The 18,917-nt window shown below is 43.9% G+C and overlaps 1 protein-coding gene across 2 annotated transcripts in view; it reads left to right on the plus strand.

The window, feature by feature from the left end:
- Positions 1-8,696, plus strand: part of SNRPB2 (small nuclear ribonucleoprotein polypeptide B2) — a 24,693-nt gene extending 15,997 nt beyond the window's left edge. For both annotated transcript variants that reach the window (XM_088477481.1, XM_088477480.1), the window contains exons 3-7: positions 1,671-1,843; positions 3,166-3,306; positions 5,797-5,838; positions 6,902-6,990; positions 8,378-8,696. In XM_088477481.1, coding sequence (XP_088333607.1) covers positions 1,671-1,843; positions 3,166-3,306; positions 5,797-5,838; positions 6,902-6,990; positions 8,378-8,537 — 605 coding nt within the window. In that variant the 3' untranslated portion in view covers positions 8,538-8,696. The remainder of the gene's footprint in view (positions 1-1,670; positions 1,844-3,165; positions 3,307-5,796; positions 5,839-6,901; positions 6,991-8,377) is intronic.
- Positions 8,697-18,917: the final 10,221 nt, after the last annotated feature.

Consider the following 18,917-nt stretch of genomic DNA (forward strand, 5'->3'; position numbering starts at 1 on the left):
AATATCCTGGGACACCACCTGCTGGCTGCACTGCCCCCTCTGATCGTTCCCCAGCCGCTGCTATGGTTAGGGTCACCTCCACATGACTGCCCGCTGGCCCAGAACCCCCCGGCCCAGAACCCCCCCCCCCCTCTTGTTCTGAAGCCGCTATAATAAGGTGCCAGGCCACTACCTACTTACTGCCCAGTGCCCCTTCTCTCCGCCCCCTACCTACCCCCTCCTGCCATCGCTGTGATGACCTGCCGCATGCGCACAAAGTCCCGCATGCACAGAGATGCTGGCACATGCGCAGAACTAAAAAAAAACAAAAAAAAAAAACTGAAGAGACAGAAGACAGAAAAGACTGGACCGCCGATCCTGGGTATACCGCTTCTCAAAACAGGCAAGTGTTCATGAATTGCTACTTTATCAAAACTATAAATCGCATCAATGTGATGTGATCTATAGTGATAAGTAACAATTTTAAATTGCAGATCTTCATGAATAGACCCCTTTATATAAATAGATTACTTGCAAGCCTTTCATGTATGCCATAAGCACCTTGAGGGATTTTGAGCATCTACTAAGTATTGCTATTATCATAGATGTTTAAGGTGTCAAAGTGCTTTGCAGAGTCTTATGACCAATTAGTGTGACCAATTGCACAGAGCAGTCTGCAACAGGGTGATATTTTAGGACCGTTTAATTGAGTGGGGGTGACTGTCAATCCCCTGCAGAAATAACTTACAGATGGCCGATTAGTAGAGAACTGCATGTGATTTTCAGTGACCTCCACTTAGAACATAGAGGCTACATCGTGTAAGAAAATGAAAAAAAAAATAATAAGAAATGTAAACACCCCCCCCCCCCCCCCCCCCAAACCACAAAAAGTACTTAAACAACCTGGCACTTGGTTTACACAGTAACTGGACTTTTGTGAAAACCAGCCTCAGACTAGGCATAGCAAGGCCTGGTGTATCTGTGTGGGGAATTACGGGGGCTAAAAATGGCATACCCCATCCTTCCATAGGTTACCACGTCGGTGTTTGAAAATGCTGGTGCTCTTCCAGAACCCACCAAGGATCTATGGGGCATGATTATCATCTGGACTGACCTCTAAAAGGCAGTATATCATTGTAAAGCCAGTATAAGGGACAGGGGTGACCGATTCTTTCTTGATCTGGGTCATATTTTAAAACTTGGAGTGCACGAGAAAATGGGCCAAATTGAATGTGCTACTGTCATTATTGTGACCTAATGTGTTTAGTAAGTTGATATATATTTATGTATTATTTTTAATTTTTTAATTTTTTAAATATAAATTTTAAGCATTGCCTGTAATGTTTGGGTGAAGTTTTTTTTTTTGAAGCTCACATGTGGAGGCAGAAAGTATGTGGAAAGTCAGTTTGGGCGCCTTAACCAGGACAGCTAAACCCTGTCTAATTGGGCATGACAAGCTCGATAATTAATGTGCACGCAAAACATTTGAATTGCATCAATTAACGGGCACCCAATGAAGCAACACCCAAGACAATTGAAACCTCCCATATATGTCCAAAATTTAGTTTCTTGTAATTTTGCATTCCTATTCTGAAGATAAGATCTGTGACTAATTTGTTACATTGTAATCTGCCTTGTTTTTTTTTCTATACATGTAATTTTAATCTCTTATGACTTTGTTTTATTCACAGAGCTAAAGAGGTCGATGTATGCACTATTCTCACAGTTCGGCCATGTAATGGATATAGTGGCTTTAAAGACCATGAAGATGAGAGGACAGGCTTTTGTCATTTTTAAGGAGCTTGCCTCCGCCACCAACGCTTTACGGCAATTACAAGGCTTTCCTTTTTATGATAAACCAATGGTACGTGGTCCCCTGGCCCCCTCCGACCTTGTTCCATTTCCTCAGCTAGACACTTAAAAGCACATTCATCTGCATAAGGTTTCTGGTGTGTGTATGTGTGTGTATGTGTATATATATATATATATATATATATATATATACATGTATGTATGTATGTAGAGATGAATTCCTTGGCTTACATGTGTCAGCCTCCTGCATTTATTCATTTGTAGGTTAGGCACCCCCTGGGGAGGTTAGGGTTAGGCACCACCAAGGGAGGGTTGGGGGGGGGTGAGGGATAGGGCACTTTCCACCCTCCGTCAAGATCTTCATCTGTCGGGCTTCCGAGGTTAGGATTTTAACCTGTTCAGCTGCCGATATTTCATACACATTCCCGTTCACAGACATATCGCGTCGGCTGTGCTGCACAGTCAGTGGTTCATCGTGCTGTGTGTACGGGCGATTAGCCGACTGCCCGTACATTTGCTGCAGAGGCCGCGAGGAGGGGGGGCCAGATGACAAATAATTGTTGTTCAGTGTGTTTGAACAACCATCATCTGCAGACATCTGCAGACATCTGTAGATCAGTCGACCTGCAGATGATGGTTGTTCCTACACACTGTACAACCATCACTGCCATCTGGCCAGGGTCGCATTGTGCCCCCCCCCTCCCTGGCGGCCTGTCTGTTCACCCGTACCACACAGCGCGATGTGCAGATATATCTGCCACCGGCTGTGCTGCACTGCTGACGCGATGGGTCGTTTTAAAGACATATCGTCTGTACAAACTCAACGGTTCACACACAATATTTAACGGCCGATATGTCGGCCAATGTGTACCCAGCATTAGTGTGTTGGTGAATTGGCTAATAACAGTCAACGTGGACAGTTCAACTGTTAGCGATGGCGTTCAGACTGTCTCCCTGGCAGCCTGTGACCACAAACATCACAGGTTTCCCTTAGCAGCCAATAGAGGTGCGCAGGAACATTTGTGACCTTGGTCTACCATAATTGTTGCAATGTGCACATTTACGCTTATCGCCAAATATTGAATCACTCCCAAAAAGTTCTGATGTCAGAATTTCAAACGGGTTACTTTGCATGAATATTTGTACCCAAACTAATGCCCAATATGTGATCTGACATATACATCAATAAAATCTACGTTATTCAGTGCACGGTTGTGGCTACACGTTTGTTTTTGTTTTTTTTATAACCGTGACTATTTGCACACTGTGCCTGAAAATGAATTATCGTGAGACTCAGCCTTCTGGGAAGGGTTGTTCAGCAGTGTAGTCTCTTCATACAGATTTTCCTGTTATAACACGTATTGTCTCCTGCAGCGCATTCAGTATGCGAAGAGTGACTCTGATGTGATCTCCAAGATGCGAGGAACATTTGCTGATAAAGAGAAGAAGAAAGAGAAGAAAAAAAATAAAGCCCAAGAACTGGCAGCTAATGCAGCGAATAAAAAGCCGGCACAAGTGAGTGACGGGGATCTGGAATGATGCGGGTGCAAATCTGCTGTTGCACTGAATGTTTTTTATGTTAGGACTTCATAGGGTGGCAAAATATGCACTTAACTATAGCAACCTGTCGGTTGCTTTCATTGTCTATTGGGTACTGTGGCTTGGTACAAATGTTACACCTATGAGTGAGGTTAGTAAATGAGCCCCAAAGTCTGACTAGCAGTGATTCCAATTATTCTTATAATCCAGGTGCTATAATCTACTGTCCTCCAGTACCTCCATCAGTTCATGTTTTCTGGCTGTGGGATAATTACTGACCCAGCAAAATAGATAAACTCACTTGTTTGGGATTAAAGAAATCCTGCAAACATGACCTGTTAGGTTACGTGCAATCTGGTTCTGAAATAGCAGTGCACCAACAATTATAGCTCTTTAGATATTGTGCTTGATTTAGCGTTAAGAATAAGATTTGCACATGAGTAAACTAATTTGCGATACAAGAGTTGCAAATGCAATTATTCTCCCCATGCAGGTAACGTGCTGACTGCTTTTGCTTATAGCACACAAATGACTTTGCCTTTGAAGGAAAGACAAAAATGAGAATACAGATGTGTCCGTGATCATCTACCCTCAATACGCCATGCAGCGCAATATGCCGGGTGTGAGTGAGCAGTCAAGTCCAGTGCAACTCTACTAACGTCGGGCATTTTTTTTTTTTTTTTGCCGAAAGTATCCATGTGATGCCAATAGGACGCACCAGGAGACTGCTGATTAATTTGATATGGAACTTGTATATCTGTGTGCGACTGAGACTGCAAACGGGACTTGGCGTGGGAAAAAGCTGCGGCCGCTGCATCGTTGCACTTCGCCTGCTGATTGAGAGACAAATTTGCACCCAGATATACAAGTGTCACTTATCAAATTAATCAGCACAGTCTCCTGGTGCGTCCTAGTTGCATCGCTTTGTGACTTAGATGCATTTTCGGAAAAAAAAATGCAAAAAAAGATGCCCGACGCTAGCAGAGTCTCACGGGACCAGGTGCGCCGAGAGGGGCTGTTTGACGCGACTGCAGCAAAGACGAGTGAGGACACATCTGTAGTTGGCTGTGGGAAGCATATTATCTAACACCGTCTCATTGGACAGATTTATTTTACCCTGGTATGAAGAGTTCCACTAGAATGCACCCCCTCCCAACTTATAGAGGCAGATTCAATTAGCTGCAGACTATATTCCACAATGTCTTGCTATCCATTAGAAATCTCTAAGTGGGAGAAATTGCAACTTTAGTTTGCATCTCCAGACAAGGTGATGACTGAAAAAGTCCCTATGTATTGAAATATGTTAAAGTATCTCTGGTATGCCCCTCCCAATGACTAATAAAGCATGAAGAGCAGTGTAAATAGTAACATATTCCAATACATAGTGGAGTATCTCTGGTATGCCCCTCCCAATGACTAATAAAGCATGAAGAGCAGTGTAAATAGTAACATATTCCAATACATAGTGGAGTATCTCTGGTATGCCCCTCCCAATGACTAATAAAGCATGAAGAGCAGTGTAAATAGTAACATATTCCAATACATAGTGGAGTATCTCTGGTATGCCCCTCCCAATGACTAATAAAGCATGAAGAGCAGTGTAAATAGTAACATATTCCAATACATAGTGGAGTATCTCTGGTATGCCCCTCCCAATGACTAATAAAGCATGAAGAGCAGTGTAAATAGTAACATATTCCAATACATAGTGGAGTATCTCTGGTATGCCCCTCCCAATGACTAATAAAGCATGAAGAGCAGTGTAAATAGTAACATATTCCAATACATAGTGGAGTATCTCTGGTATGCCCCTCCCAATGACTAATAAAGCATGAAGAGCAGTGTAAATAGTAACATATTCCAATACATAGTGGAGTATCTCTGGTATGCCCCTCCCAATGACTAATAAAGCATGAAGAGCAGTGTAAATAGTAACATATGACCAAGGCATGTTGTGGTAATGATACGAAATGGGTTTTTGAACTTGCAGATGGGAATTACAAAGCATTTGTGGGGGTTGAGGATGATGTCATCACTCATGCGCCTCATATAGTGCGCACATTGCAGAATTAGCGTGTGGCATGTCAGTGACTTGGTGTTTTTAAGTGAAAGGCCGCCTGCTGTTACCATTTATTTTTTTCAGTTAAGCAAAAATACCCCGCAATATGCTGAGACTGAATCTGCCCCTGTATCTGTCCCCTCATTTATAGACTTGAATTATTTCAAACCTGGTTTTGTCAAGGTGCAAAATTGCACCTTCTTTCTGATTTACAGTTATCTTTGTCATTTTATACTATAGCCAGGTATTTGTCTGTTTTTCGGCACCAATGTTAATAAATAATGATGGTCTTCTGCAAAATATTAATTGATAAACAGATGTCAGTGTGTTACCTGCTAGAGCCAGTGCTTGCGGGTCTTGTATCATACCCTGATGTGTGTGCTAATGCGTCACTGTTCTATTTTCAGGAGATGGAGATCGCATCACCAGGAGGGGCACCGAGCCAACAGGTAAGGCAAAAGCAATTAACTATTTTAATCTTTCAAATCTGTATCTCAAAGAAAATTACTTCCCTTCTGCTTAACTGGATATTTTTACATTTTATTTAAAAGAAAAAGATAAATAAAACTGCCTTCCCATATAACAGATCTTTTGAAAAGGCAATTAGCAGTGCTTGTAGCCTTTCCTTATAGACACTCCTAATCAAAAACCTCATCCCATGGTAACGTTTCTCATAATAGGCTTTCATGGGTACAATGCATAAGACATTCTTGCATACGTAATCATAGATGGTCGCAGTATCGCCACCATATTGATGGAATGATGCCTTGCAGCAAACGTGTCTGTCTGCTGAGTGTTTCTCTGCAATGGTAGAAGGAAGGATTTACTGTGGAAGTGCCAGTGCTTATATTGTGACCCAATGTAAAACCTTTCCCCCTGCAATCAAAAGAATGGCTAATGCTCCCCATATCTTATGGGTCATATAGCTGTGCATCTTCTCATTTAAATCAGCCTCACCCTCAAGCCTCAAGTTTTCCCAACTGGTCATGTTTTGAGGATCTCTGTCTGTGGCAGCAGGTGGGATAATTACTGACCCAACCACATAGATTATCTCACCTGTGCCTGGTTAAAGAAATCCAGAAAGCATGAACTGTTGGTGGCACATGAGGACTGGAGTTGAGAACCATTGGCTTAAATGATAGGACCCAACTGGCTGCTGCTTAAGTGATGTAAAAAGATGAGAGAGTCACTGTGTCTCAGCTAGGGGTGTAATCAGTCTGTCTCCTTTCCTATAAGGAAACTCTGAGATCTCTGATCCTGGTTTAGGTTGTTAAAGTGCTAGAATTTGGGCAACATCCCGTTTGTGCCTCTAAAGGTCCAAACATAGAATTTGACGGCAGATAAGAACCACTTGGTCCATCTAGTCTGCCCCTCCACAATTTGCAAACATTTTCCTTAAGTGCCACGATTTGAGTTAATCCCCTGTAGCACCACCAGTTAGTGACAAATAATTAAAAATACAATTGTAATAACAGGTATTCTAATTTTTGTTTCTTTTTAACCTTGCAATAGGTGCCAGACAACCCGCCAAATTACATCCTTTTCTTGAATAATCTACCAGAAGAAACTAATGAAATGATGCTTTCAATGTTATTTAACCAGTAAGTGGTGTTTTTTTTCGACCATATTTATTTCATATTTTATTAAGTTGTCAGACTATTAATGTATAAAAGGTGATCAGCCCTGCAGAGTGAGACCAATGTTTCTTAGTTACATTAATGTTCACTCTAGGTCCTGCAGCAGACAGGGCACCGGACCTAGAGATAGGGCAGCTCGGCCGAAAAGGGGGCATGTCTTTATGGCGCATCCCCTTTTCCTCACTCCTGGAGACGTGCCCGACACGGACATGCCGGGCAGCCATCAAGCGCTGCGGTCACTGAATAGATGCCGGGTGCTTGCGCCCGGCATCCATTCACTGGCAGTGACCGCTGCGCCGCCGTCTTGACCACCCGCGGGACACTGCGACCCGCAGGTGGAGACAGAACCCGCAGGCTATCTCAGCGGGGCGCCACCCTGGAGGGCAGGGTGCTTTCTGCCCTTCAGAAATAGGGCAGGGCACAGCGCCCCGCTGAAACAGCCTAGCGGGAATGCTATACATTATACATGTATAACCCCCAATCAATGATGAGGGGATGTAAGTACCCAGAATAAGAGCAGTGCTCAATATTTCTTCTTCGGGGTCCATAGGGATCCACAGGGATACCATGGAGCTAATGTGGTTGGAGTGATCCAGGCTCCAAACAGAAGCTCTTCAGCCCCCAGGATGCCCCAGGTCCTCCTCCACATATACCCCACTCCTGGCCACAGGCATTCAGTTGTTCGTTTGGTGTGGTAGGATTCAGATGCCCCTTTTTTAGCAGGGGGACTGCTCAGACAGTCACAAGTTTTCACTGTATGTTTTATGCCTACGCTATATCGTTTAATGTACGTTTGAAATCCACTCTCCAAGTGTAATTTGGTTTTCTAGTTGTTCTAAGACGTGTCAGCATATAAAGCTGAAGGATTTCATTAGAGTAAACAAATACAAGTATACGCAATGTAAATTTTAGTTTTCATTCCTGGAAACAGGAGAAATGTATATCACACAGGCTTACCACACTTGGTAACCGTAACCAAGTGATCACATTGCCAGGATGGTGCATTAATAATAGATACACAATAGAGAGATCCATTAGATAGCCATTAAATATCATTGAAATTACCTGACCTTGTTGATTGTAGTTGGAAACTAGTTCAGTGGATTTCTGCTGAACATGCATAACAATGAAATGGCGTGCGCTGGATAGATGACCCAGACCTGTCACCATTTTAATCCATTGAATATATTTGAGGTCTCGCTGGTGCTGCATACTATGAGGCAGATTCAGCAGATCTAGTAAGAATACAAAATATCACTTTGCATTGCGTTGGATGTCGCTCTGCTACTATGTTACTTTTTGATTTATTCCGAATGACGACGTAATCATTATATCATGTTTTTCTCACCAGGTTTCCTGGCTTCAAGGAAGTACGTCTGGTTCCCGGAAGACACGATATTGCGTTTGTAGAGTTTGAGAATGACAACCAGGCAGGTTCTGCGCGGGATGCACTTCAAGGGTTTAAGATTACGCCATCTCACGCTATGAAGATCACTTATGCTAAGAAGTGAAACATTTGGGATTACTATACTTATTTATGACTTTCTATTGTTTGAAGAATTTACAATGCCTGTTGCAGCATTGGATTGTAATAAGAAATACAGGTATGTGCTGTAATTCACGCAGATGCTAGTTTTGTACAAATAAATGCTTTTTTTGTTTCTTTTAAAGTGTTTTATGTGTGTCTGTCACTTTTAGTTGTTACTCTAGCACAACATGATACCTCCAAGTGAGCTCTGTTATGACCATTAAATGACATTCGGGTCATAAACTCAAGTTAATTAGCTCATAAATGAAATAATCCTTCAATTATTAGTATTTCTCGCTGGCTATTATGCCCTCAAAATGTTTTCAAGTGTCAGTGCCAATGCTGACTTGCAAAGTCACACCGTTAACTTTGCACTGTTGCGCCTATGTCCACAGATAAATGTATGGATCTGTGCGCCATGATGGCGTAGACGGCTGGGGTGAAACATTTGCACCTCTTGCTGGAAGGAACTGACCATATTGGTTTTTATTTGTCTTGATGAGCAGAATCTAGGTGCATGAAAGTGCTTTCTTTGGGCATTTACCATGCAAAATGAAGTCTCATGGTTACAGGTAAGATTATTGGAACGCGGTAAGGGTGGATAATGGCAGTATTACGGGTACGTTTTCTGTTTCAGACAGAGCAAAAGCATAAACAACCTAGGTTTTGCTCAGTTTGCTCGAGCTCGGCATTGCTTAAGAACACCAAAGGGCACCAAAACCAAGGAAATGTAAATCACTGATTCACTTAGAATTAGGACTGTTGATTTATAAAGTGCTGACCTATTACGCAGTGCTGTACATTTTAGGGATCATAACAAATGACATCCACTGACCTGAAGAAGAAGGTAAAGACGGCTGTGCCGAATGAGTTTACAATCTAATGGGTGACCATGCATTGTCTTGATGAGTTTACGTAACCGGTACTTTCTTCCTTGTCCTGTCTCTCAGTGCACTTTAGTATTTCTTTTTGCAATCTCCTTTCTTAGTTGTCTCCTTTAATTCACTCCCAAGGAATTCAAATGGCGTTTTGTGCAGCCAGCATCTTACAATAAAAAGGCTAAAAATTCATAAATGTAAATTTTTCCTGTGTCCTTAAATTCACTTTTTTTGAAGTGTCTCATTAAAATGTTCCACAATGGTGCTTTTCAGATGTGTAATCGGACTGGTGCCATTGTACAATTACATTGTGGCACCTGTCAGACTTCAGTCCTGTTGCTCATGTGTAAAAAAATAACTGTACACAGCTGCCTGTAGGCCTTTTATTTCTACAATTCATCACGCTACTTTGCCGATAAGAAGAAAAATAAAATCAAATTTTTTTAATATTAATTTGAATTAACACATTCTGCAATGCTAAACCTACTTCTCCTTTCCTCATGAAATCTCTTGTTTCTGCTTCCTCTAAATAATTTACAATAGGAAACTCTAAAAATATAAACAAGGCCTCTCGCTGGGCACCCTTCAGGACGAAGCTGCTCTTCCATGTCTCAGCTACAGACACTGGGTAACAGCCTTGGAAGTGCATCTGCTTAAATAACAATGACACAGCGTTGCTTAAATAACGATGACACACAAGGTCCCTCTAATCGAGATGTTCCTATGTCAAAACAATTGAAAACCGAAATGTGACTAGTGAAATAGAAGATTGTATTTGCTTCAGCTGGCATTCATTCCTTTAATTTATTACTATATTGTTAGAGTATGTGAACAATTCCCTGAGACCAGTGCCTAGGGACTAATTTTTTATGGTATATGTCATTTTTGTTCAAGGTGAACCAGTTTCCATCATGTTGTTTTAGAACAAAGTGCTGAGTTTAGAAATAGAGGCAGCAAAGCTTCAGAACGCGGAGCAAAAACTTTGAGCTTCTTTTGCAGTTTATCTGGAAATTTGTGTTTTATCATATTGTATTTTATACTTAGTTCTGTTTCAATAGTACAGATGTGTCCTCATACATCTAGCCTCCTTGCGCGTTAAGCAGCCCTTCTAGACGCGTCATGCCGTAGCGTAGTGTTTACTCTAGGTCCGGCAGCAGGCAGGGCGCCGAACCTAGAACTAGGGCACTTTGCGCGCCCGAATAGGGTGTGTGGCCAAAGAGAAGAGGGCGTGTCTTTATGACTCGTCCCCTTTTCGCCACTCCTGGGGGCATGCCCGGCATTTACGGACATGCCTGGCAGCCCCCAAGCACTGCAGTCACAGTGAATGGACGCCGGGCGCATGCACTGCGTTTTGACCACCCATGGGACACTGTGACCCGCGGGTGGAGACATAAACAGTAGGCTGTCTCAGTGGGGGCGCCGCGCTGGAGGGCAGGGTGCTTTCTGCCCTTCAGAAATAGGGCGCGGTGCCCCGCTAAAACAGCCTAGCGGGAACACAAGTAGCATGACTCTGTAGCGCAGTGTCTCTTCGTGCAACTCTTTTCCTTTAAAATACGCCTTATTCGTAGAATATAGGCATGCTGCATATCATTTTTATCAGCATAAGCTGCATGCACGTCCTATTTGCATCGCTTTGAGGCCCAATTTAAAGGAAAAAGTTGCGCAGAGACACACTTGGCGCCACCAAGTCGCAATTCGCTCACGCATTGTTTAATGCGACTTGCAGCGCACAGAGATATATGTGAACACATCTGTATGTTAAAGTATTTTTATATTCCTGTTAATGCTGTGTAGAACTACCTCTCGAAATCCCCTCCCCTAGACATTGTAAAGGAACACACTTTTATACCGCTGCAGAACATTTTGAAGAAAGATCTGTCAAGTGACTATTTACAAAATTTCCATCAGCCGGCCATTGTGCTTATAATGTGGGGGAGATTCGTTTAGCTGCTAATATAATTCAACTTATCCCGTAAGGAAACTTCACTCAATTTATAATGGCAAAGCTATTCCTGTTATTACTGCCTTCAGTATATCGAATCCCCCCAACATGTAAAAACAAAAAAAAAACACATTTTTGTACAACCGTCATTTATCAGTTATGTAGGGCCAGATAAGTGACTTGGTGTGCCACAATTTTCCAGCCCGCCAGACTAGCAATACAGTGTATGGGGTACGTTGATCCTCTGTTACCTCGGAGCAAGTTTGTTGTTACAGCATTAACCATTTAATTTTATATTGCACTGACATCCCTTCAGAGTACAACACATGGAAGCCACAGCATCCTAAATCTACTGTCTGACCTTGTTATAAAGATATACTTCACATATCATAAATTGGAGAGGTGTTTGGGGAGTGGGAGACTAAACTAAATAAATTACTACTTTTAGAAACCGATTTTGACATCAAACTTGCTATTTAATATAAAAATACCTAGTTATGTTTATTAGAGGCTGATCGTTAGAGCTGTATCTTTCCTTGAATGTCAAAAATGCTTTGAAGACTTAGAAAATAATTTTTTTAAAGGATAATATAGTCCCTAATGTAAATTATGACTATTACCAGTCATCAAGGAGTTCTCTTATATAAAAGCATGAGGCTGTAGGTCGTGTTATACAGGTCAGAGAGATCCAAAGTCATTCCCTATTATCAGTCATAAATTACAGTTTGAGGTGCATTATTCCTCTGATACATTATCCTCTTGAACATTAACTGTATGTACAAAACCGGTCATTACAGAACATATACGTGTATAATAAATACAAAGTATTGAGAAGGCCACAAAGTGCTGTCCTTATATAAAGTCCTCCAATTGTGATGTTTTCCCTTTTCCAAGTGTGGAATCAACTGGTTTCCTCCTTGCAGTATATGTAACAGAAGGAAGAATCCCAACAATAGTGTAATTCTGTAATGGCCCCAGAGTAACTCTTCTAACGAACAGTGTACAGCCATGGCCAAAAGTTTTGAGAATGACACAAGTATTGGTTTTCACAAAGTTTGCTGCTTCTGTGTTTTTAGCCCTTTTTGTCAGTTGTTACTATGGTATACTGAGGTAAAATTACCAGCATTTCATAAGTGTTAAAGGCTTTTATTGACAATTATATTAAGTTAATGCAAAGAGTCAATATTTGCAATGTTAACCCTTCTTTTTCAAGACCTCTGCAATTCGCCCTGGCATGCTGTCAATCAACTTCTGGGCCACATACTGACTGATGGCCGCCCATTCTTGCCTAATCAATGCTTGGAGTTTGTCAGAATTTGTGGGTTTTTGTTTGTCCACCCGCCTCTTGAGGATGGACCACAAGTTCTCAATCGGATTAAGGTCTGAGGAGTTTCCTGGCCATGGACTTAAAATGTCGATGTTTTGTTCCCTGAGCCACTTAGTTATCCCTTTTGCCTTTTGGGAAGGTGCCTCATCATGCTGGAAAAGGCATTGTTCATCACCAAACTGTTCTTGGATGGTTGGGAGCTGTTGCTCTTTGTGTATGTTTTGGTGCCATCCTCTATTCATGGCTGTGTTCTTAGGCAAAATTGTGAGTGAGCCAACTCCCTTGGCTGAGAAGCAACCCCACACATCAATCGTCTCAGTATACTTTTCTAGTATACCATAGTAACATCTGACAAAAAGGTCTAAAAACATTGAAGCTGCAAACTTTGTGAAAACCAATACTTGCGTCATTCTAAAAACATTTGGCCATAGCTGTATAAAACACATGTAAAAATACATGTGCACGTCACCATTCAGGACTGGAGAATTTCTGGTTTGTTGTCCTGAAGCCACTCCTTTGATATCTTGGCTCTGTGCTTAGGGTCGTTGTCCTGCTGAAAGATGAACAGTCGCCCCAGTCTGCGGTCAAGAGTGTTCTGGAGCAGGTTTTCATCCAGGATGTCTATGTACATTGCTGCATTCATCTTTTCCCTCTATCCTGACTAGTCTCCCAGTTCCTGCCACTGAAAAACATCCCCACAGCATGATGCTGCCACCACCATGCTTCACTGTACGGATGGTATTGGCCTGGTGATGAGCGGTGCCTGGTTTCCTCCAAACATAATGCCTGGCATTCACGCCAAAGAGTTCAATCTTTGTCTCATAAGACCAGAGAATTTTATTTATCATGGTCAGAGTCATTCAGATGCATTTTGGCAAACTCCAGACGGGCTGCCATGTGCTTTTTACTAAGGAGTGGCTTCTATCTGGTCACTCTAACATACAGGCCTGATTGGTGGATTGCTGCAGAGATGGTTGTCCTTCTGGAAGGTTTTCCTCTCTCCATAGAAGAATGCTGTATCTCTGACAGAGTGACCATCGGGTTCTTGGTCACTTCCCTGACTAGGGCCCTTCTCTCCCGATCGCTCAGTTTAGACGGCTGGCCAACTCTAGGAAGAGTCCTGGTGGTTCTGAACTTCCATTTAAGGATGATGGAGGCCACTGTGCTCATTGGGACCTTCAAAGCAGCAGATAATTTTTCTCTACCCTTCCCCAGATTTGTGCCTCGAGACAATCCTGTCTCGGAGGTCTACAGACAATTCCTTGGACTTCATGCTTGGTTTGTGCTCTTACATGCACTGTCAAGTGTGGGACCTTTTTATATAGACAGGTGTATGCCTTTCAAAATCATGTCTAATCAACTGAATTTACCACAGGTGGACTCAAATTAAGCTGTAGAAACATCTCAAGGATGATCAGTGGAAACAGGATGCACCTGAGCTCAATTTTGAGCTTCATGGCAAAGGCTGTGAATACTTATGTACATGTGATTTCTTAGGTTTTTTTTTTTTTTTAAATTTGCAAAAATCTCAATAAAATTTTTTACACGTTGTCATTATGGGGTATTGTGTGTAGAATTTTGAGGACAAAAATGAATTTTATTCCTTTTTGGAATAAGGCTGTAACATAAAAAAAAAAAAATGTGGAAAAAGTGAAACGCTGTGAATACTTTCCGGATGCACTGTGTGTGTGTGTGTATTATTCAGAAAAACAAGATGGAGTAATTTGTGCCCCCTAAACGCAGCTCGGTACAAACTCTCAAAAGCACCACTTCTTGATTATTTATATATATATATATAGACACAGACACACACAGAATTTTCATATTTTGGCCTCTATTCACCACCACAATGGCTTTGAAATGAAACAAACAAGATGTGCTTTAACTGCAGACTTTCAGATTTAATTTGAGGGTAATTACATCCAAATCAGGTGAACGGTGTAGGAATTACAACGGTTTCTATATGTGCCTCCCACTTTTTAAGGGGCCAAAAGTAATGGGACAAACTAAACAATCCTAAATCTAACTTTCACTTTTTAATACTTTGTTGCAAATCCTTTGCAGGCAATTACAGCCTAAAGTGTGGAACGCATAGACATCACCAGACGCTGGGTTTCATCCCTGGTGATGCTCTGCCAGGCCTCTACTGCAAATGTCTTCAGTTCCTGCTTGTTCTTGGGGCATTTTCCCTTCAGTTTTGTCTTCATCAAGTGAAATGTATGCTCAGTCTGAATCAGGTCAGGGGATTGACTTGGTCATTGCATAACGTTCCACTTTTTAGCCTTAAAAAACTCTTTGGTTGCTTTTGCAGTATGCTTCAGGTCATTGTCCATCTGCACTGTGAAGCGCTGTCCAATGAGTTCTGAAGCATTTGACTGAATATGAGCATATAATATTGTCCGAAATACTTCAGAATTCATTCTGCTGCTTTTGTCAGCAGTCATATCATCAATAAATACAAGGGAACCAGTTCCACTGGCAGCCATACATGCCCACACCATGACTCTACCACCACCATGCTTCACTGATGAGGTGGTATGTTTTGTATCATGAGCAGTTCCTTTCCTTCTCCATACTCTTCTTCCCATCACTCTGGTACAAGTTGATCTTTGTCTCATCTGTCCATAGGATGTTGTTCCAGAACTGTAATGGCTTTTTTAGATGTTGTTTGGCAAACTCTAATCTGGTCTTCCTGTTTTTATGGCTCACCAATGGTTTACATCTTGTGGTGAACCCTCTATACTCACTCTTGTGAAGTCTTCTCTTGTTTGTTGACTTTGACACATATACACCTACCTCCTGGAGAGTGTTCTTGATTTGGCCAACTGTTGTGAAGGGGTTTTTCTTCATCAGGGAAATAATAATTCTTCTTTCGTCCACCACAGTTGTTTTCCGTGGTCTTCCGGGTCTTTTGGTGTTGCTGAGCTCTCTGGTGTGTTCTTTCTTTTTATGTATGTATGTATGTATGTATGTATGTATGTATATATATATATATGTATATATATATATATATATATGTATATATATATATGTATATATGTGTATATATATATGTATATATGTGTATATATATATATATATATATATATATATGTGTATATGTGTGTGTGTGTGTATATATTATATATATATATATATATATATAATCAGCAAGTCCTATGTGGACAATATCCAGCACACCTCTTTGTAAATGATCCAAAAAAATGTTTAATAGTTAAAATGTTACCATCAGGGTATGTTGACAAGCCATAATGCCATTGAAAAGACTTTTAGATATACTCAGCACATATTTCGGTGAGCAGCCTTCACAGGGCCCGGGGAGCCAAGCTCTGAACCCGGATGGTTCCAACAGCTGTTTCGGGTTGCCTTCCTCAGGGAACCACAAAACAACACTGCACCCATAGCATGTTAAATACCCCACCTACTAAGTAGTGAGATAACTCACCTGTGCCCTGTCAACGCCCGTGTCATCTCCACGCCTGGACCCCAGCCAACACCATGCTCCACGCTGACCACGCGCTCCGTCCGTCGCACCGGAAGTGACAACAGACGGAACCATCGTGCACCACCTATAGCAACGGGGAAGGCATCAAGGTTCCTAGGCAACCGGACGTAACGCCCGCAGACATCACACAGCCAGCTAACGTAAACAATAACACACATGACATTAAACAGACAAAGTTGTCATCAAAATATTAGTTCCTGATCGTAAGGATCCAGAATCTCCCCATCATCAGACGTCCCTTCGTCATCCTCATAAGAAGCCGACAGAGACGCCCCCGGCCGTTTATGTGGCCGCATCACAGCCTCCCCCTGCAACACATCCGACAAGTGCTGTACAGAACTCGTCAGGGAGTTAACCCACGCCGGCTCCTGAGAAACCGGGAGAGGGGAAATAGGGAGACTGCGGGGTACCACCAATTGTCTTGGGAAACCCTGCATGGGTGACGACACCACTGATTGCTGGGACAAACCCATCTGCGTAAACGCGGGCTGCAGAGCTAACTGGCCCACTAAGGTTATAAGCGCCTGAGCGAAACAAGCCCAGGGCGGCTCCTGTACCGGTGCTGTAACCGTAATAGGCCGCGCCATAGACGGCAGAGGCCCTTCGCGCTTCCCTCCCCCTCCACTAAAGGTACTTTACACGTAGTACACGGTAGCCGGAGAGGAAAATCACTTTCAGACATGATGGTACAAAGTATGTGACCCCTCTCACCAATTGTTTTTGAAAAAGGCGAGAGACCACCCTGCAGCACCGCACCGCAAGGGCTTAGCAGAAAGAACAGGGACAGTAATAAAGCTGACAGTCACAATAGAAGATACAGGCAGCAGCGCTAGCACAGTCACATACAATGCAAAGAAAATCAATTCCTGCACTAGCCAGTGCTGACAAATCAACTACACAGACAGAGAGTCTGGTAGGACACAGCGCTGCATACACAGACCTGACCACAGCGGAGGAGAGGTATGCGGGGGTACCCAGACCACGATGCCTCCGTCCAGGCCTCCAGCAGCGTTCACCATGCGTTCTGGAAGATGGCCGCCGAGGAGCAGAGAGGAGGCTGGCCTGGGGGAGGAGCGCTGCCACAGGGCCAGTCGTCGTGTTGCAGAGAGGGCTGTGTGCAGCGGTGGAGGCGCCGGCTGTGAGACAGGGAAGGCGCGCTCCCCTGGCATGCATTTAACCCCCGGGACGCCGCAGCGCTACCGCTCTGCTGCGGTCCGCTGTCCCAGGGGGGTAGTGGAAGCGCAGGTTATATACCTGGCTCCACGCTGCAGCCAGTCCCCAGGGAGCCCCCTGCCTGGGGACTGTGGATCATGTAACAGCGGGGACCCACCGCGGGACCCCGCTGCTTACCTTGCTGTCCCCCTTGATTCCGGCCATGGTCCAGAACATCTGGGGTCACCGCTAGCTGTGACCCCCAGATGCTCACCAGCATCCCCGGATCGGTACCGGCGTTCTGGTACCGGCGGGGGTGTAGGGAAGACAGCATGGATGTCAGGACTGACTGTCCATGCTGTACATCCAGATGTGCAGCCACAGCTGCATGCAGGAAAACTTCAGGGGCTCTTCTTAGCCCCCACTCCAACAGGTGCACCCGTCTCCGGCCGGGCACCAAACTAAACTGAGGTGCCTTGGCTCGGGGGCGGGGTATAGGAGGGGGACCCTAGTGCATCCTGGGAGGCTGAAAGCTTAACTCTATGGTGCCCGATGACTGACGTCACACCTATACCCCAAGGTATCCTGTGGATACCCTATGGACCCTGAAGTAGGTTCAAGGTGTATATTCCTGGACTTATTCGGGCAGTCCGCACAGCCTTGGTGATTGAGGACGAAGTTCCCCCAGCTGCTAAATCCAAGTATGCCTTTTTTAAGGATGTGAAGGGTGACGCCACAGTCTTTCCTCTTTCGGGTCAGTTAGTGGACCATTTAGAGGAGGCGTGGAAACAGCCTGGCAAGCGATACCAGCCGCAGAGGCGCCTGGCGGTGGCTTATCCGTTCGCGGATAATTATTTTGCCAAGTGGGAATCCCCTCCACAGGTGGATTCTCATGTGACACGTCTTGTCCGTAGTGCCACATTGCCGATGCCATCCATGTCCTCCCTTAAGGATGCTACAGACCGTAAGGTGTAGATCAGCCTGAAGTCCGCTTATTCCCTTGCGGGTGGGGCAGCACGGCCGGCTATGGCCATTTGCTGGGTTGCCAGAGCGATGGAGCGCTGGGCGGATTCATTGGAGGCGTTCTTTGATTCCGACTGTCCGGCCGAACAGACGGAGTTGATTGGTAATCTCCGTGATTCGGCCACTTATATCAACGAGGCGGCCTTAGACTTTAGTACCCTGGTGTCTCGAATTTCTTCAGCAGCGGTGGCTGCTCGTCGCACCTTGTGGTTGCTATCCTGGAAGGCGGACGCTGATTCCAAAAAGGGTTTGGAGGCGTTGCCCTTTAACGGAGAAGTTCTCTTCGGTCCAAATCTGGACAAGATTGTGGCCACGCTGGCGGCAGCCAAATCGGCATGTCTCCCGTCGGCCGCTGTTCCTTCTGGTTCAGGACCATCGTCCTTTCGGTCTTATAGGGCCCAGTGCAGGCCCAAACCACAGTCTTTTCCCCGACAGGCTGGTCCCAAGAAATCGGCCAAGTCCCGGAAGCAGGCATGGAGTACCAGACGTCCGGCCCCTAAGCCTGATGACAAGCCTGCGGCCTGACGGTCCGGGCC

The sequence above is a fragment of the Taudactylus pleione genome, unplaced genomic scaffold (genome assembly GCF_031769625.1).
Source record: "Taudactylus pleione unplaced genomic scaffold, aTauple2 ptg000201l, whole genome shotgun sequence".
Taxonomy (NCBI): domain Eukaryota; kingdom Metazoa; phylum Chordata; class Amphibia; order Anura; family Myobatrachidae; genus Taudactylus; species Taudactylus pleione.